The sequence below is a fragment of the Haliaeetus albicilla genome, chromosome 12 (assembly GCF_947461875.1).
Source record: "Haliaeetus albicilla chromosome 12, bHalAlb1.1, whole genome shotgun sequence".
Classification (NCBI taxonomy): domain Eukaryota; kingdom Metazoa; phylum Chordata; class Aves; order Accipitriformes; family Accipitridae; genus Haliaeetus; species Haliaeetus albicilla.
In genome coordinates, this window is record NC_091494.1 from 38,969,556 (window position 1) to 38,989,640 (window position 20,085).

Sequence of the window (20,085 nt, forward strand, 5' to 3'; positions counted from 1 at the left end):
ATGAACAGCATAGGCCACAGGAGGAGATAATGAGCAAAGCTGTTTAACTAACTTTGCTACTTTGAGAGAGGAGACAAGTCAGGAGGTAATTATAGTTGAGATGTTCTTTGCCAGGATCCTTGCTGAACAGCAGTTGCTGCTGGCAGTCCTGGACTACTTCACATTATATCCTGTGAACTGTAACAGAGCTAAAGGGCAGAGCAGCGAGGCCCTGGAGAGACTCAGTCTCATTCTCTGGCTAAACCTTCATTGTCTTCTCTGCCTGGGAATGTGGATTGTTGCTTTGGACAGGCTGGGTTGTGGCTTTACCACCTCTTCACCCTCTTGATGTGTTCCTCTTCAGACATGTGAGCAGAATCAAAGGGGTACAATGGAGCTTCTGAGACCTTACTCTGCTTGACGGAGGGGCAATATGGAGCCAGTTCAGGCTGTGGTGGTAGCTTATATTCTCTTGTTGTGAAAATTGGGTAAGTAATTCCTAGCCTTACTCTGGGCAAGGAAAGTTTTACAGAATGTTGTGTTTATTAAAGTAGCTTTTGCTAGAAGAGTAAATCACAGCTTATATTGAGACTAAAGCAAAATCCATTCTGCAGCCCAAGAGATTTCTCTGCCAGTGCAACTCTACAGATCACGTCTGAACTAAATGTGTTGTAAAAGCTGACCTCAATGCATTCAGTGTGGTCCAGATTGGACCTGCCGGCATGGGGCAGGAGGACTTGAGGGGGGAAGGGAATGTGGCTGTCGCCCATTCCAACACTGGCACTACCCTGGGGCGAGCCCCTGGTGCACACTGAAGGTCTCTCTGTCCCTGCTTCGGATCTCATAATCAAAGGGCAGGACTGGAAGTCAGGTGGACCAAAGTTTTGTTCCTCGCTCTGCAAAGACTCACTGTGAAACTTTTGGAAACCTCATGTCTCTGTGCCTCATGGGTCTGTTTCTCCAGCAGATGGAAGGAGGTAAGAGTTGCATCTCTTTTGGGGTTCACAGTTTTGGCAAAGTCAATGGCAGTTCTTCAGAGGAAGAAGAGCCAGGTGCTGGGGAACCAGCTCTCTGATGAGCATTTGCTTGGGGAGCTGTGTTGGGTCTACAAGAGCTGAGGACAAATGCCATTCCCTGAAGGCAATGGTATTTCAGTGTTTGGGAGGAATTAGTAAGCTCTGAGACAGACTTCATGTGACTTGGGAAAAACAAAACACTGCTGCTTCCAACAGAAATGTTTAGCTGTATCTTTGTAGTAACTGCAAGCTGATGTAGGATCTCAGTAGTGAGCAAAATATATTAGCTAAATAAACATCCTTTGTTTTTCATATCAAGAATTAACACCCACCTTGCTTTCCCTGGCCTTGCTGGCTTCTAGGCACAAGCTAATTATACCTCATTTTCAGTGAGCAACATGCATATTTTTTTAAGCACTGTATAACAATAATCAGGTCACCCTAATCCAAACTTTGCTGGCGCCAGCACACTTTACCCTTCAGAGAAAGATTTCCTTTAGTTTTTGTGATTTCCTCTCTGGCTTGCTCAGTGTGCTGCCAAACTGCAAACCCTGCCTCCTCAAGTAAAGAAATAAAACTGCAGATACAGGCTAAGAAATCTGCAGCCTCTGCTCTTCCTCCTCACGAGTGACAGATACGCAGGTCTATTGGCCATCAGAGAAGGTGAGAGCAACATATCTTTACAGTAGTTTCTTAATTCATGGAAGAGGCTGGAACATGATTAGCTGTTAGTGGAAGGCTGTCTTGTGCTATGTGTTGTCGAGCTGGATGTTCAAAGGGGGAGTTATATCAAAATATTGCTGGAGTCATAAAACCGAGATAAAATATGGGAAGTAAAGGAGGTGAAGTGACTACCCAGAGTCTTATGGTCTGTCTATACTAGTGGATACTGTAGAAGTACAAAGGTTAAGATTTAGATGCTAGCTTTTCTGTCCTGGGCAGGGTGATCTGTGTAGGCATTTGAAGAGAGAGCAGGACTGGCTGAAGGGGTAAAATACTCTGGGATATTATTACAATCCGCAAACAAAAACAGCGAGTGCGAAGTGGGTCCTGGAATGCTGTAAATGGGAAATGAGCTGGTTCAATGGAGGCTGACTTGCACTGACTAGCTTTATCAGTCTATAGAAACTTGTTGTGTGGCTTATCCTAAAGAAAAAATACAGCAAAATAATGACTTCACACTCTAGTTTTAATGCTTTCATAGACCTGTAAGAGTTTGTAATGCAGTATAGAAAGGTACTTAAAGATGCACTCAATATAAGGACGATTAAACTTAAACGTGCTTAGAACAAGCTAATGCCTTTGCACAGCCCTGAATTGAAGCCCTATGCGGTGTGGAATTAGCATGCTTCAATTTAATGAAGTTATGTTAGGAACTTTCCCTTCTAGCCAACTTATTTGAAATTTGGTAAGGATAAAACCTCTAAAATGCCATTGATGGTGTCATTAAACGGGGGTCTCTTGAGGCTGTTTCAGCCTATCAACTGTAATAGGAAGTGGGGGGGTGAGGTTTTTTTGCTCTTTTTTCTTTAAAGAGCCAATGGAGTTTAATGAGATTTTAAACTGACCTACGCAACTAGGAATTAGCAGCCATGTTCCACAGAGGGGTGGCAGCTTTTTCTCTGGACTCCACAGTGCTTTTCCCTTTGCTTTGTGAAAGGCACAGCACATATGCTGGTAACCACTAAAATACATATTGTCTTGGAGGCTGCAAAGCTCTTCCATGTGGGAGAGGTTTTTTCTTCTTCTTCTTCTTCTTCTTCCCCCCCCCGAGTCATATGTGTTTTGCAGTTGTTCTGCAGACCTTCTGCTGGCCACTTATGCCACTGAAAAGGGGCATTAGAGCACCTTCTCTGACTTACAAGTTCTCCTTTTGCAGACATCTCGGAGATAGCAGCACGCCCTCCCTATCAGTAGTCACCAAATGAAAAGTTCACATTGTTTGGGTCTGTGAAAGGACTTTTCTCCAAACTCACAATGTGTTGTTTTATCTTAACAGAGCAGAGGTGGGACATATTTCCAGCTGGGCATGGATTTAGTAGGCAATAGCCAGCCATGTCAGAAGGACCAGTTCTGCAAGGTGCTGAACCCATCCCGCTGTTCCCTTAGTTCCCTGTTACCTCTTGCTCTAACTCCACCCTGCTTTTCCATTGCTTTCCAAGGCTTCAAAAGTAGCTGCTTATATTTTTATTAAGATATTTTTCACCAATGTATGGCTGGAAGCCATTTGTTCTTATTAGCCACTTCAGTGATAAAAGCAAGGCTTGGTTCTCTCCCTTGTGGGGACACTGCGTGTACCCATAGACTTTTTCATGGCCATGCTTTCTGCTTTCAAAGGTGAGTAACTCTTGCCTTTACTGTTTCAGTGCTTGCAATGGTAACACTTTTATTTGGGATACTTCCTCCACCCTGGCTTAAACTGAAATGAGGGGAAACAGTGAACGAAGAGCTGTAGCTAGGAAAAGAGATAACTTTTTTAAAGAGAAAACATTGAATTTTATCTTTTGACTTTGTGAGTGTCTATGTGACAGCACCAGGAGGGCTCTATTATCTTTGTGGAGCTGAGCTTTTAAGAAGTTACATACTGTATTCTTGGGCGGGGGGGGAGGTGAGAGGTCCTTTAAACCATGGTTTGCTTGAGGGTTTTTTTGATGGTACTTAGAAGTACTTCGTAGCACAGTCATAAAGTAGCTATAAATTCCACTTCCAGTGTCTTTGCCTGTCCTTTACTGAACCAGCTGACAGCCTGCATAGAATGCTTAGGTGAACAAGGCTTTGCAGGAACTGTATATAATTCTTTATTACCTGAGTCAGTGGGAAGAAAAGCAATAAAGCCTAAATCTCCAATTCTTGGGGGAATCCCCAGGCAGGACAAAAATTTGCCCAAATGAGTATATCCTCTTCCTGCTAAATCCCTGTTCGCTTTCTAGTGAGTGTTTTAAGCTTAAAAGGCTATTGCAGAATAACCCAGTACCTCAGTTCTAGTGTTTTTGTCCGGTGTTTGTCATTTTGTTCTCACTGTTGCTAATCTAGAAAGGTTTGTTGCAGGCAAAGCTGCAAGTTTTATAGCTCCATTTCTTCCCCTCTGTGCTTCCAATTAGCTGCACTGTTGAACCAGGGCAGATCCTCTGCCAAACATCAAGAGGACTCCCATCTGGAGTCCTCTGGGATGTCCTTCAGCTTCCAATGGAACAGCCCTTTAAGTGCTCCCTCTGTCCTTGATTCACTGTCTTGGCTGAAAGTATAGGATTCCTGAGCTCTCTTCCTGGCTTTTATTCAGAGGTATAATAATAAATATTTAATTAAAAAAGGTTTGAAAATCTCTTACTTCAGTATTTGATCTAATATTATGCTATTATGAGTAAGGAGGAGGTTTTCTCAAGAGACAGATGAGAGCAGTCATGTGATTGTGTCCTTATATATCTCTTACCTCTCAGTGTATTAAAGCCCTTATTGAGGTGCAAAGTTCTTACTCCAGGGAGCATTTCCAGGAGCTGGATACCCCTCCTGACAAATGTGCCTCACACTGCCTTCATGTTGTTTTGCTTTCCATTTTGGAGAAAACTGGTGATTTTTGATGTTCCAAGAGCCACGTGCATCTCCTGAGGGGGAAAAAAGCCATCGGAGGGCAAGGTGAGTATCTTAAAATTTAATAACTGAGATGCTGCTTTTGGAGTGTGTTCAGCTTGTACATTGATCTGAGTCCATTAGATACTGGTTACATGTAGCAGCAGAAGAGAGAACTTTCTTCCAAGTGAACTAGTCTGCCAAATAATCATTATGCCAATTAAAGTGGAACTTAGCACAGAAATTTCCATTCTTAACCATGATTCCTCAGCTATTTTCAATCACATACAGTTGAAACTTGAGAACCACGAAGTCAAATGGTTGTTTTAATTGTGTATGTATCTAAAATACATGCGTGAGTGGGAAATGTTATAAAGATTTTTTTTTAAATTTTGCTTCAGAAAATTAAATCTGGATTCGAGTTGCAGAATCCTTCCCAGTACCAATGAAAAATGGAACAGGTGTTAGGGGGGTTTGAAGTTTCAAACTTGCTGTGTTTTGACACAATGTTATTTGAACAACAGTGTTAGTCTTGTCCGGCAAGCAGTGTTCTTGCAATTAGGCTTGAAATCTGAATGTGGTTTACCTTTTCTAATGGAAATGCCTGGCACATTTAATAGGAGTCCAGACAAAACCTTGAGCAGGGAGTACCCCTGCAATGACCAGGATAATTTATTTGGTCTCTCTTGCCTCTAATTTTTCTTGAATCTCCAGAGCAAATCGGGATGTTGGTATTTGCTTTTTTTCCATTTGATACTGTTTGGGAAAGTGCTACCAGGTTGGCTCAGAGGATGTGAACATCTGTGACAGATGAACTTGATGCTGAGCTATGCATTTTGGGAGAAGCCGTCTTTACCCACATTAGCATTTTGTGGAAGTGCGGAGTGAGGGAAGGAAATAAATGTGAATCTTGAAAGCAAAATTGATTGAAGAGGCTGCATTTGTAAGTAAAGTGGGTTATAAAACTGGAGCTGACAGAGGCTTTTAAAAAGCTTGTGCTAACTTCTGATTTAGTGTTCTGTGTCTTGGAGGATCAGAGCTGGAGAGCTGAATGCATTGCCTGTCAGTGTTGTATGTGTTTAAAAATAGCCATAGACCAGCCTCAAAGATGCCAATATGTAATGGGCAGAAATCCATGTTTTCCAAAAACTCCTGAATGAGGCTGAATAAAAACCATAAAAAGGGTACTGTGCCCCACACAAGCCATGAAACTGGAGATAGGGAAATGCTACATGACTTGGCTATTGATTATCTGAGGCAGCAACAATAGTAAAGATAGCCAAGAAACACAGAGAAATTGGTCTGCTGGTGGGAATGGACAGTTTCCATTGCAAGTTGCAGATTATCTGAGACTAGTTCTAGACTGGCACGTGTGCTGAACAAAAGCAGGACTTTGTACTTTACCAAAGTCTGGCCACTGTCCCACGCTAGACGGTAAGGACTCTTATCCTAAATCTTGACATTTTCAGTGTTGAAGACAGGTTCAGATCTAAGTAGGAAAAAATTTTCTTTTCTGGCAGATGTATCAAACCCATCCTTTGAGCAGAGCTGTAGCACTAAGCCTTGTTTTGTTTTGGTATGGTAATACCAAAGGGCAGAGGTGGCAGTGCATGGTTACCAGTCATGTCAGCTTGGCTGTTTTGCAAGGGAAATTTCTTTCTCTCTGCATAATAACTTTCTGCAGGCATGAAGGACTAAGGGAATGTGTTGTTCCCCACCGCTACCTTCACTCTTCACGTACTGTTTGCTGTACCCATCTGCCTGCAGCTTTAATATCATGCTCATTAAAGAATTCCCAGATCAATTGCATGAAGAGAAGTGGGATGGGCTGCCCTGAGCTTCCGGAGCCCTAATAATGTGCAGGCCAACAATGGGCCCACTGTTCTTTCAGCTGATGATTAAATACTTGGCTCATAAATACCAATATTATATAATTCCAAAATCATGTCAGCAAATTGTGACCATATGCGAGACTCTTTGGGAAGATCTGAGTCTTCTAAAGTCAGCCTGAGGAACAAAATAGGCTTCTCATCAACAGTTGATGAGAGCAGCAGTAGTGACTTAATCCTCTGTCTCTCCTTATGCCCATCACCTCCTAGCTTGAGATTAACAGTGTGATCCAAAGGCCTGTGGGGTTATGTGAGTAGGCCCAGAGCTGTTGTGTTTGCTTGAGCCTTGGCAGTCAGCTGTGCTGCCTCTTTGGAGATCATTTCCTCCTTGGTGTGATGGGCAATGATTGCAGCTGGGGACCAGCAGCATGTCTTCTTACTGAGAGGCCTAAATTTAACAGGTGCTCAGTCATCCACATCTTAGTGGATTTTAATTTTCTGGGTAAATTGAGATCTGGCCCCCACTGACACAGTACCTACTGTTGTTGGTGGATGCAGGGAGTATCTTGCTCCTTGCCAGTCACATTCCTTCTAACGAGTCTGCTGGTGTATCATAATCTGGGAAGAATACACCTGGTGCTGGATATATCCATATATTCTGCAAGACTGCAGCAGTTCACGACCTGCTCCATTTAATTTGCAGGCAGTTTTCATGTTGTCTCTTTGTTAAGAGCTGAAGAATTTGAAAACCCAGTAGACCCTCTATCCAGGGACAGGATTCTAGCCACCTGAGAAGTTGACTTCAAAGGTATTTTCTGTCCCTGAACACTTTGATCCCATGACCTCATATCTGAGTTAGCCTTATGTTTTTCTGTGCCTGTCACAGTATCTGGGGAGGTCTACCAAAAATCAACTAGGAGGAAGAGGCTGTGCTTGCTACTTAAAAGTGCAGTTGATGTGATACATTCATACCTGTTGTTCAGAGAGGCTACCAATGGGCAATGCCTCATACTGTATAGAAATAATCTTGTTGTGTGTGTTGAGGCATACAAGGTCTTTCTCCAGCAGTCACGTGTGCTCCGCAGAGAACTATCAGCATTTCGCCCAAGGACTTCCCTTGCTCTTGTAATATCAACATTTACTGCTTTCCTATGATTACCAGTTTAAATAACTCTTGGCATTTTATCATCCAGGTGTGGCCAGAAACAACCAATATGGAACACCTTGTAAAAATAACGGGGTGTGAGAACAGGTAGTTGAGAGAATAAAGCTACAACTGTCTTTTGTCATTCCTTGAAGGAAATCATATTGTCATGAGCTTCCATTTTAGCTTCTATGTGGGGTGTGGAAAGTCCTGTGGTTTATTTTCCTCTCTTGGAGGAGGAAGGCAGAGCTTTCTGCTGAACAGAAGGGCTTGAAAGCAGTGCAGCCTAGTGATCAGAGAAGTTGTGCAACTTGGATTCTTCTAACTCTAGTGTATGGCCTTGGGCAAGTCATTTAGTGTTGTGAGGTCCAGCTTACCACCTCCCCACGAGAGCCAGAGGCTTTGTTCATCTGAGGTGTGACTTCCACAGTGATCCTGCAATGTCCTGCTCTTAACAAAACTAAGAAGACCTTTCCATTCTGTTTTGGTTTTAGTATGTTGAGGAACACCTTCAGCAACATCATGCTGATGAATTTGCACTGCCCTGACTGTTATTTGGGCTCTTTGGTCAGCATTAGCAGTAATGCAGAGCAGGACACTGGACTGATGAGGCTGTGCTGAATTCAGGTGATTGAACCGAGCAAGTCCCTGTTTGGCATGCTTAGCAATAACAGGCAGGTTCAGTGGTGCCTGCATTAGGATCCTCTGCTGAACAAATGTAAAGAAATTTCTGTTACAAGCCTAGCACGGACATGAACATTGGCAGCCTTTGGAGTTTCCTGCCCACCTCTCTCACCAGACTTTGCAGCAATGAGGCGATCATCTGCTGAGGGTGGTCAGCACTTCCTGATGCTGCACTGCAATGATGATTTTCTTCGGTTGACTCTGGAAACGATTATATTTTCCACTGAAGAGCTGCAGCAGGGAAAAGCACTGACTGTTCTGTGGTAGGCAGGAAAATCACACATATCACTGTAATTAGAATAAGTATATCAGCAGCTTCAGTCAACTGTTCAGTATTTTTGTCTGTAGCAGGCAAATTTAGTTTCATTCTGAATTTATTCTTGTCCACAAGAGGAGCAAAGCCGGAGATAACAGAATGAACTCTGCAAGGAAGCATGCAAAGTATGTCTCCGACAAGCTTCTCTGAACTAACCTGGAGCAAAGCTTTCTTCTGTGAACACAGTGAGGTCATTAGGTGGCTAAAGGTACCTTTTGAAACAGAGGTACGTCTGTCACCTACCAAAAAGCGTCTCACAAATGCTAAGGAAAGCCTTACACCTGGTGGATGTTTCTCTGTGAAAATATTGTCTTTCAATATGAGCGGGCTTTCTTAATGCAACAGATCACCAACAATTTTTTTCTCCTGATCTTCCTTAGTTTTAGATAAGAGCTTTTGGATGATAGACTTGAGAAGACTAGAAGAAAGATTTTTGTGGACAGATTTTTTTTCTTCTTTGCCTTTTCTGCTTCTTTTGCCAGAAGTGTTACAAGTGTTTTACGAATGAGCGAAGAAAAGAGAGAGCAAAGCAGAAATACCAAGAAAGGAGACAGAGTTTTTTGGGTAAACCTTTTTCTCACTAAAACAACTCAAAAAGAACAACAGTGAATTTTTCCCCAGTTTTAAAAAGCTTGAAATAGATCAATTGCCTGTCAATTTTGCTCATGTTGGAGAATTTCTGCGTTGGAGGGACAGGCTGCAAACAGAAGGCTAAGGAGGGATGGGCAGCTGCTGGGAGAGTGGGTTGCAGTGCCATCACCTCACATGGCCCCTTTGCCTTCCTCCAGTGATTAACAGGAGGTGGCTCCCTGCAGTGATTACTGTGTTTTAAGCAGCTTGGTCCAGCTTGGAACAATTACCCAGCTGCCTGGGCACTGAGAGCACAAGCTCTGGACTTTGCTGTCTTTGGGATATTAGCTGAAACCAGTGTGACCTAAGACAACTGGAAGCCAACGCTGCTGAATGTCATCTCTTACTTGGTTCTGGGAGACTGAAGATGCTGGTGGTTTCTGAGATCAGTTAGCAGTTCTTTCAGAAGAAGGAACAGGCTCTCACATTTTCTTTGTTGTCTTTTATGTAAAAGGTCCCCTTACAGTGGTCTTTATGCATAGTTAGCCTTCCTACCAAAGATTCAGCCAGTACAGACAGTGACTCTAATGCAGCAGGTTGGTTTGACATCAGGGCTAATTAGCAATTATCCAAATCTTGGAGCAAGGTCTTTCAGACCTGGTTGTTTTGGGGGTGGGTTTTGGGGGTTTGTTTTCTACCCCCCGCCTCCCCCCAAGCAGAGTAGGCATAAAATTCCATCTGCCTAATTTGCAAATGCAATTGCTTTAATTATGCATCTAAATTGGGAAAACGTATGCTCAAAAAGATAGACAATTAATTCTATGCATGTAATTGATAATGCATATACAAATTAGCTGTATTCTCCAAAGCCTGCACCATCTCAAAACCTGTCCCCTCTGAAAATAACTGTTTTAAAAGAAGAAATCCTTTCCTTTTGCAAGTTTACAGCACTAAGACAGCCTGTACACCAGTTTAGTTTGTTGTTTTATTGCTGTTGCTCATGCAGTTTTGTTTTACACAAAGATAATTTTCTTTGCCCAGAGCTAATTCCTGCCAATTCCAAGGACCAGAACACAAGGATTAGATGCTGTGAATGTACCTGCTGCTACATCCAAGTAATTTTCTGCCCCCAGAGATGGCAAGTGCAAGGAAGTGTGATAGAGCAGGGGGAGCTGAGGGAAAGAGGACACAGGAATGTGGATCGTGATAACTGGTGGTGAAGGCAGTAGATGGAAGGCTGGAGAATGGGCCAGAGAGCTCAGCCAGGTGCATCAGCAGCCTCTGCTCTGCCTTGCCAGTGTTCTGCCCTCACCTCATTTATTGGCATTGTAAGAGCAGACCCTGGTACTGGTTTTCCTTGCACCCCATGTAGGCCACCCTGTGATCATCCTGAGACTTGGTTTCTAAAGCTCCAGCCTGGTGGTGTTCTCCTGCCTGCCTGGATCTGGTGCTGACAAACTGGCACTAATCTCCCTGGATGGTTGTGCCAGACCTTGCTTTGTCTTCATGGTTTCTTCCTTTTCTTTTTACCCAGATGAGCAACAAAAGGTCGAATAGTTTCCGCCAAGCCATCCTTCAGGGGAACAGGAGGCTGTGCAGCAAGGCACTGCTGGAGGAAACGGGGCTGAGCCTTTCACAGAGGCTGATCCGGCATGTTGCATATGAAACCCTGCCACGAGAGATAGACCGCAAATGGTACTATGACAGCTATACCTGCTGCCCTCCACCCTGGTTCATGATTACCATCACTATTGTAGAGGCAAGTACCTTAATGCCCTCTCTCTGGGAACCCACCCCACACTGCCAAAGGCTTTGCTGGGACGTGAACAAGGGCTAGAGTGGGACTCATTTAGACCCAGACAAGGACAAGCATGAAGCTGATTGATAGCCATTTTGGCTTACCTGTATGTGTGTGTGTAAGTGGAGACTGTGATCCTATCTGTCTCCAAGTGTGGTTATTAGTCATTGAAATAATTTGTATATGAAACTACAGAATTTGGGAAACTGTAGCAAACTTTTTGAGGAGTGAAAATCTGGACAGTTCTAGGGAAACTGGTAATTCAAATAATGGAATTAGAAGAAAAATTCCCTACAGTTATCTCTGTTCTGTGAATGGAGAGAAAAAGGAGGGAAGAGAAACTGGGTTAAATATTCTGACCTGCTCATCTGTTGCCCAAATGAGATCTTTGCACAGTTGCTGAGTAATGCACTCAAATAAGCACAGAGAAGGATATAATATGGCACCGATCAGTAGGGTGCTGAGTTCCTCTGACTCAGTGGCTGGTATGTTACAGAAAGACACATATGGAGTTATACCAATGTGTTGCAGGTTCCTTAAAAGAGGGAACTTTCACGCTTTGTGAAGCTCTCAAATGGGAGAAAATTTATTGTATGTTTGACTTTTTTCTCCATGATTCTGAGCTACAAATTGCTTTTCAGTGAGAGAAAGCATTTGCTAACCAAGGAATCTCCCTGCTCTTCTAGGTTGCCTTTTTTCTTTACAACGGAGTGGTATTAGACAGATTTGTGCTGCAAGTCAGCCATCCCTTATACCTGAAGAACTCATTACTTTACCATCCTCAGCTCCGTGCTCAGGCTTGGAGGTACCTAACCTACATATTCATGCATGCAGGGTGAGTACTTAGAAACCACAGAGATTCTCCACAGTTCAGGTTTCCCAGAGAGAGGGAGGAGGTGGAAGTGACAGAATTGGCTCTGAAATAAAATTTAAAAAATCAATTCTAAATTGCATATAAAAGTCTGAAGCTGTTGTGGAGTGTTGGGCAATGAGGGGCAAACCTTCGCAGCTCTCTGAAGGGAGGTGGCAACATAAGGAACTTGACAGATGCTGCTCTTCTCCCCAGCAGTGTTGGGACCGCACCTTCCTCTTATTGCACACTTTCCAGTGTGTGCTTCCTAAAACTCACCAGATTGAAGCCCAGTGTCCCTCTAGAGGAGCTGTGCAAGTATTTAAAAACTACATGGTGTATTCTTGCTAGACTTCCTAGCTGAGGTTGGAAAAGTCAATTAAATTCCCTGTGCCTATGGTATGTCATCACTTAGTAGCATTGTCCCTTCTGTAGGGACCGAGATAATGCCTAGAAGCCTGAGTCAAGACTGAACTCCCATTTTGTACACACTGTACAAACACCAGTGTTCCTGCAGACCTGACAATCTCAACTGGCCAGATGGACAGAGAATGGTCCATCTAACACAAAATGCAAAATGATGGTGCACAGTAAAATGAATCCTCCTTCATTCCATGGGAGGTATGTAGCAGACTTGGGAAGAGAATACAAGCTGTGGGGATTCTAACTCTGTGCTTCTCAACTGTGCTAGTCCTCCCAAGATTAAAAGAGACTTAATTGTGTGATGTTTGTGATGCCATGGTGATGAGTGTCACAGGAAAGTTCATCCCTGTACAAAACAGTCTACCCCCTCTGAGTAGTTTCTCAGATCATTATCTTCACACATTCCTGGCAGATAATTGCAATTTTCTTTAATTCTGTCATTGAAAAATCACAGCAACGGGCTTTTTAGCAGTAGTTTATAGTTTGAAACTGGATAAAGACCCTTTGTTCTTAAATAGAAAGCCTATATTCCCATCAATCAGTGTTCTCCTATGAAAGGCCAGAAAGATCAAGCTGATCTTTTCCTTTTTCTATGTCTCTGATGGAAGACATGCTGATGTCTCTTCTCTGCCATGGAATAACTGCCTTGGTGTGTAATTGCCCTTGAGCACAAGATTTGCCCCAGATCTCTGGATAAAAATCATAGGACAGAACAAACTCCACCCAAGGGGACAGTAGGAAAAAATTTATAGATGAAACTTCCTAATATGGCAACATCTGTACTCTGCATCCTAAATCCCTCCAAAAAGTCCATTGTATATAGGTTTCAGTCTGCAAGTGGAGACTATTGGGCTTAGACGTGAGGCTGGTGATGTAAAATGAGAATTGGAAATTTCCATCACTGAGGACGTGGGGAAAACTGGGCTTGTAAAAGTTGTAAAACTTGATTTTAACTTAGCTAATTTGTATCTGGCTTTTCTTCTGGTGGTGGCAATGTTCTACTATATCACATATGTAACTGCAGGTTGCTTTGGGATACATTTGAAGAGAAGCACCTGCACAAGGACAATTTTTGCAGCATTCAGATGTCTTCCTCTATTACCTGTGGCATGCTTTCCTACCTTGTGCAAGGTCACCCTTCCCTGTAGCAGGCAGTGCCCTGGTGATCTTCACACTTACTGGCTGAAAAATAGCTTAGTTTTTTTTCACATCTGTGGCTGGCTCAGAGGTGAACAGTGGGGAAGGTGGTGTGCAGGAGACTCATTGTTTTTGTGATGGATTTCAAGTTCTTTAGCTATGTAGCCTTCAAAACAATGGAGAGTCCTGCTGGAACAATAAACCCCATGATTTATCTGCAGTATCTGGAGTTAGGCTAAATGTTCATTTATTGCTAACCGGTGTGTTAAGCTCCTTTCATATCAGGAGAACAGATAAATCTTGGAAAGGTAATAACGTTTCTTAGTGGAAGCCCATCATTCTCCTCTCATTTTCAAATGAGAGGCTAACACAATGCCATGGGGTCTATTGTTATCCTGCTTCCAGCTGAGACTTTAAAATGGTAATGTGGACTGCTCCTTAATTTAGTGCACTCGGTCTGTTTTTTTGAAGAGCAAGTGACAGCCGGAAGATGTCCAAGAAGACAGCAGTTGCTAAGGCTTGGCTGGCTGTGCCTCTAGAAAGATGCCAAAAATGCACGGGTTGTGTGTTGGTCCTGATGGAGGGAGCTTTGTCAAGGGCTGAAAAGGCAGGCAAAGTTGTAAATTCTGCCCTTCTGCTTTCATGGAAAGCAGACGTTGATTATCTGGGGCCCACGCATTTGTAACACTGCCATAACTAATGACTTGCATTGATGCTCAGTCCCATTTGTTTGGTCCCAGGGAAGGAGAAAGTCTTTAATAAATCAATGAAATTGTCATTTCAAGAATGACGCATTCAGCACTGGCAAAGGGTAATTATATTTTATGGGTGCTTATTGACTGTGGAGCCTTCAAAGCTGCTAGCATGATGGGGAGGAGAAGTGAATGGGATTGCTCCTGGAAAGTCTTTTAAGAACAGCTGTGAATCAGAGCAGTCACTTTAGAGTCTAGGATAAACTTTGCCGAGCTCTAACAAAAGCTTCCTTTGAAAAATAAGACCCAGTGCTTTGTGTGAAAATGTCAGGTGCCAGCTCATGACGTTGACTCTCTGCCAGCCAAAGCTTCTTTCCTCCCCTCTGTAAAAGGGCACTTGGATGCTTTGACTCTTCTGTGATCTCAGTTTGACCTTTGCTGGTTGTTCCTAATGTAGTTCCTAACTTCTGTGAAGATGCAGGATCAGAACGAATGCCAGAATATGCCTATGCCCAGTGGCTTTAAAAGTTTTGAGCAAAGTAATAAAAAAACTCAGTTACATGCAGCAGTTTCCCATGATGACAAATTGCAGTGCTGAATGTTTTGTGCAGAAGAGAAATTTATCCTTGGAGAGAAATTCAATGGAAACAAACCTATTAAGATATCTGGAAAGGACTGTTTCCGGCAGTATAATTTGTAGCAGTTTTTTCCAGTCCAACTTTAAATTCTCATTTATGAGACTGTTATGTCATTACTGCATCTCACCATCAGCGGTTTTTGCTGATGTATATGGCAGATTGCTATGGTAACATGAAGAAAGACCAAAACAGTGAAAATGCACATAACTTAAACCAAAGATTGCTAGTGGCTGTCTGTGAGCAATCCTTTTCTTGTATAAAATAGGATGTAGATTTCCAATGCATTAGCTACTTTGCACTCTTTCCTCCCAAAGATGTTAGCCTTCTGCGTTAAGGGTACCACTGTGTCATTTAGGTCCACCTGCTTTGTAAGCAGACTCAGGCACTCTTCATACAGAAAACAGTATACCCCTGGGTCCAGCAGGATGTGGCTGTTCAGCAAGGTTGCAGTCCTGTGAGCCCAGGGTAAATCTCAGACACTAGCACAGTGTTGAGAAGGACCCTGTTCAGCGGCCTGGTGCTGTTGTTACCTCACTGAAAGATCCTGCAGATGGCAAAGGCAAGGGTAAATATTTGTACAGAGCTTTGAAAAGTAGCAAGACAGTTTTGTTAAGTACTATTGATTAAAGCAACAAAGAACTTGCTTTGAAACTATTGATTCAGCACAGGAGAAAACTGCTGCACTGGAGTCTTTACCAAATACGCCCATGTTAGCTGTCACACTCTGCCTCTAGGCTGCAAGTGGTCCTGCACGATGTGCGCAGTGGGGTTTTCTACAAGACTAGTCTAAGCCCAGCTTTTCCCATTGTGCTCAGCAGGAGTTTTGCTATTGACTGTAATGGGAACAAGGGTAGGTGAACAGGGAGCTCATACGCTTTGTGTCTCACTGGGCACCTAACCACAGATAAAAATGCCCTCTGCTTCCCATTCTGACCATGATCACATTGAAGCAGGCACAGCAGAAAAGTGTGAGGGTCAGATAGCACTAACAGTAAAGTGGCATTATGTGTCACAAGGAAACAGCAACTGTCTTAGCACTGCTTGGCTTACCTTGCTCTTGACTTAATATCTGTTCCCCATCATGGCAGTGTAATATGTGCAGGGAAAGGCTGTATCATTAGGAGGGGAGAAGAGAGGAGCAGGTCAAATTTCAGGCTTCTGTTCCAGGCTCTGCTGCCATCTTGCTGCTTTTTTGGACAAGTCATTTAACTTCTTCAAACAAACAAGACAAAACAAACAAAAAAAGAAAACAAACAAACAAAACAAAGATAAAAAGAAAAAAAAACCTCACTAAGAACCAAACATGCTGTGAGGCCTTTGGCTGAAAGGACCTGGGTGGATGTGAAAAAGATAATGAGCAGCAAGGAGGGAAGAAGCATCGTAGCTCTCAGTCTGATTTTTTTCAGGAACCATTGTTTTTCCCAGTGTTACAGTCTACTTTCATGAAGCAGGTGCTATTTGATTTCCTTTCCAAGATATCTCTGTCTCAAGTGTAGAGAAGGGAGACAAAGACTTAGAAAAGAGGACAACTGTTGTTTCTCCTTGCCGCAGGATAGAACACCTTGGACTCAATGTTGTCCTTCAGCTCTTGGTTGGGATTCCCCTGGAAATGGTGCATGGAGCTGCGAGGATCAGTTTTGTGTACGTTGCTGGAGTTGTGGCAGGTAGGTGACACCTCTGGATGCCCCAGATGGAGAAGCATCTGAAAATGGTCTGTGCTGACTTTTGTGTAGTAGAAATGTTTTGTGACATCTGGATGTAGGAGAAGAGCAGTCACTGATCTTCTGTGCGTTGAAATTATTCTGGAGGGTAGAAGTGAGAAATATGCTACAACTTGACATCCGATTCTAACTAGCCATAGGCTCTGTGTTTAGGAGACCTGCTAGAAAAAGCACCAACAACCTGTTACTTTAAAATAGCCTTGCTTTAGATGGTCTTCCTGAATGTGGCAGTCATGCTGTTCCTTTCCTCATGTCCCATAGAGGCTTAGAAGAAAGGTGGCATCACAGGCATCCCTGCGTGAAGAGTCTTTTTTTTTTTTTCCAGGTCCTGTGCCAGTTCTTCCTCCATTTGTCCTGCGCTGTCTGCTTTCTATAGCCTGAGTAAGCAAGAAGTATTTGGTTGTAGGTTGTGAGCAGTGCACAGGAATCTGGAAATTCATTTCATCATGAAGCCATGGGGTTTAATTGATTTTTAGTTTGGGTTGTATTGCTTTTATTTATGTTTGGCTTTCCAGCAGTTCGGAGGTGATGGAAGTTAGCTGACAGTAGATCAACATCTAATTAAAACAGGGGGAAAGTGTGAGAACAGCCAAGGGCTTCACAGTGGAACTCAGACAGCGGTTGACTGCCTTAGTTCAAGATTTATGGGGATTTTTTTTTTCCAGCTACATAATTTTATTTTTTCCATAATGAACAGATAAAGCCTTTGTAAAGTGGGCTGCATTGGGTACCAATAAATCCTACATTCCAGTAGAGAGACTGTGGAAAGCATAATTGGACTAGGACACAGGACTAGGCATGGTACAAACACCATGATATTTAATGAGGAGGAAGGAGTTTGCAGACCAGCTCCACTGTCCCTTGCCTGTTATTTCAATAAGCACTAAAGTAGTCCCCAATCTGCAACTTTGCCAACATAAGCTTTTCTACATAGATCCATCTACCAAACCCTGGGGCTTCACTTATATATGTGTAAATACATATCGTGCATCTGTGCCAGGTAAGTGAAGCAAGTGATCATTGAATCTGCTGCAACTGAGCCCAGTTGAGCATTGCGAGTTGCCATCTGCCTCTCAGATTCCTGTGGCCATGGCCTTGCTGGCAGGGTCTGCAGGGCCAGAGGCAGGTTTTACTTGGGCATTGGGCTGGGCTGAATGCCCAGAGTTCCGGAGGCTTGTAGCCAGTGCCTGAGTGAGGCTCAATAGCCCACCTAGCATTATTGGTTCATTTCTGCTACACAGATGATCCCACTTTTTTTTCTCAGACAAGCTGCCACATCCTTGTAGACTTGCTTTTCACACCTTATGACATATAAATTGTGGAAGAAAGTGCCAAATGGAAAGGGAAAACTTCCCTTCTTAGTGTGGGATGGAACTACAAATGTGACTGGACAGTCTGACACAGAAAAGCATCCCATGATACCCCTTCCCGTTTGAGATGTTAGCCAATTATTAAACATGCTTTATTCTTTGCCATGTGCCAGGAGAGAGAGAAAGAGGCATTCTTATGCTGAGGATCTGGTAATATAAAGATAACATAGCTCCTAAAAGGGAATAAACAGTAAAATATAGACATGGGCCACAATGGCCACTCCCTACTTCTATGGGTTTTTTTTCATTTGTCTGGCTTTACTAAGAAGACTTGTTGAGGCTGAGATCAAGAGGCTCAGTGCAGTGTCTGAGGACTTAGCTGCAAGTTCTCATTACTCCTTTCTTAACTTCTCATTAACTTTTTCCTTAATGCCAGTGTTTAAAAGCTGAGAAGTCTCAGGGCCATACAGCGAAGGAGAGAGCTATCAGCAGAGTTGCCTGCTGGAACCTCAGCACTTTCTTGACCCAGAATCAGCTGAGCAATTAGCAAAAAAGTTTGTTAGATTCTGTACTACCGAGGACTCTCTCAAGATTTGCCATTGTGTCTTTTTCCCATTCCTGGTCATCACAAAGATCTTCATTATCTCTGCCTTGTGAGGCCAAGTCTGCCTTTGTCTCTCTGTCTCTTAAATTACTCTTAAAGTTTGCAATGAAAGGAGCTTTGTGCAGATCCAAGCCTCCAATTGAGATAAGGAGATGCAGTGTCTATGTTTGGATGTATTGTTATTAGTGGTGGCTTTATGTGATTGACCTGTCATTTTGCTCGCTTGTGTTTACTGCCTCCATCCAGGTTATTTTTAGCTAGTTTTACTCTGACGTTTTATAAGTAACAGGCTGTGCTTTGATCAGAGGCCTGTGCTAAGTTACAAGTCCTCAGTTCCTTCTCACTGTGCAAATATTTGTCTTGCCAGTATGGGAGCTACTTCTATTTTATCTTCAGGTGAGGAACAAGACACAGACATTTGTCTGTCTCCTGCTTCCTTGTTATTTTAATCAGAGTGTAAGTGCCTTTTTGCAGGTTTGAAGGTACGTTGCTGCCTTGCTTGGCTTCTTTTAAAGTAGGTGCAGAAGAATCAATCAGTCACTGTCTTGGTAGTTCTACAGGACTGAGTTAGCTTCACAAGTCAATTGATTCCCCGCCCCCCCTTCTCTTTGTCAGTTTATTACTGACCTGCAGCAATTAGCACAAAACAGGCAGTAGCAGGGATGTAGGTTAGGAGAGAGTGTGTTTATTTGGCTGGCAATTGTCACAAACCCTTGTTCTTTCTCCCAGGGTCCCTGGCAGTGTCAGTAGCTGATATGACTGCGCCTGTGGTGGGCTCCTCTGGAGGCGTGTATGCTCTTGTCTCAGCTCACTTGGCCAATATAGTCATGGTGAGTACCAGAATGACCGTCTAACCTCTTTGGAAGTGAGCCAGGTCTGGTGGCACAATGGGATTGGAAATAGGGCCTGACCCAGCTGTTGGTCAGTCAGAGCTTGCCCCAGTTAAGAGTCTTGTCTCAGTAGTATGGTCCTGGAATGGAAATATTACACTGCAGCTGGTAGCTTGGTACCCTGATGACTGGCAGCTTGCCAGGAGAAGCCAAAGATGCTGGTAATCCAAGACTTATCAGTGTACTCCAGGCTATCAGCATTCCTTGCAAGGGCTGACAAATATTTGGAAAAGAAGGAGCTGTCTGGCTCTGCAGAATTTGCAGACCTGTTTCTGTCTGCATGTGCCATGTAATGTTAGTGGGTACCTAAGGAAATTTAGTATTTGGTGGATTTGTGTGCAGAATATCCCTGATCTCCATTTGTAAAACCCAGACTGAAGCTGAACCCTGGGCATACTAGTGATGCATCTTTTTGCCGTTTCACCTAATGAAATGCTTTACAAAGGTCAGTAAGAACCAGCATCGTCATTCCTCTAAGACCTGGAAACAGGAGCTCATCCAAGGTCCTCAGCTAGGTGGTGGCAAAGCTCAGCATATCTGCCTGTGTGACTCCTAAGCTGACCACTGGGCAAAATGGCTTTGCTGAGAGAGGATTCGTGTGTGGTGGTACAGCGTTGCATGTCTGTCCTGTACCAGCAATGTCAGAGCAGAATAACCATAAAAATGATGGTAATGTGTCCTCCCCTGGCTCTGAGTGGGAAAATAATGTGGGTTGGCTGCAGTAGAGACAGAAGGTCTGTTATATGGGTGCTGGAAAACATGTGCGTGTGTGGTGGTACTTGTGTCAAGCCTAAAAGAAAACCTTGTATTTAATGCTTGTGTGCAGCGAAGTCCACAGGCTCCAGCTGCAGCCCACAACAGTGCCGCTCCAGGCGGCCTTTGTAGCAGCTGGGAGCAGGGAAAGGGAGTGATTTCCT

At 43.4% G+C, this 20,085-nt stretch overlaps 1 protein-coding gene across 5 annotated transcripts in view; it reads left to right on the forward strand.

Moving 5' to 3' along the window:
- Positions 1-20,085, forward strand: part of RHBDL3 (rhomboid like 3) — a 71,555-nt gene that overhangs the window by 43,113 nt on the left and 8,357 nt on the right. For 4 of the 5 annotated variants that reach the window (XR_011327256.1, XM_069799267.1, XM_069799268.1 and 1 more), the window contains 4 exons: positions 10,640-10,864; positions 11,590-11,738; positions 16,195-16,307; positions 19,008-19,108. Coding sequence is in view for 4 of the 5 variants with exons in the window: in XM_069799267.1 (XP_069655368.1) it covers positions 10,640-10,864; positions 11,590-11,738; positions 16,195-16,307; positions 19,008-19,108 (588 nt within the window). In the remaining variant the exon portion in view is untranslated. Of the gene's footprint in view, positions 1-403; positions 4,629-10,639; positions 10,865-11,589; positions 11,739-16,194; positions 16,308-19,007; positions 19,109-20,085 lie in introns of those variants that run through there. The other variant, XM_069799270.1, reaches the window with a different exon arrangement.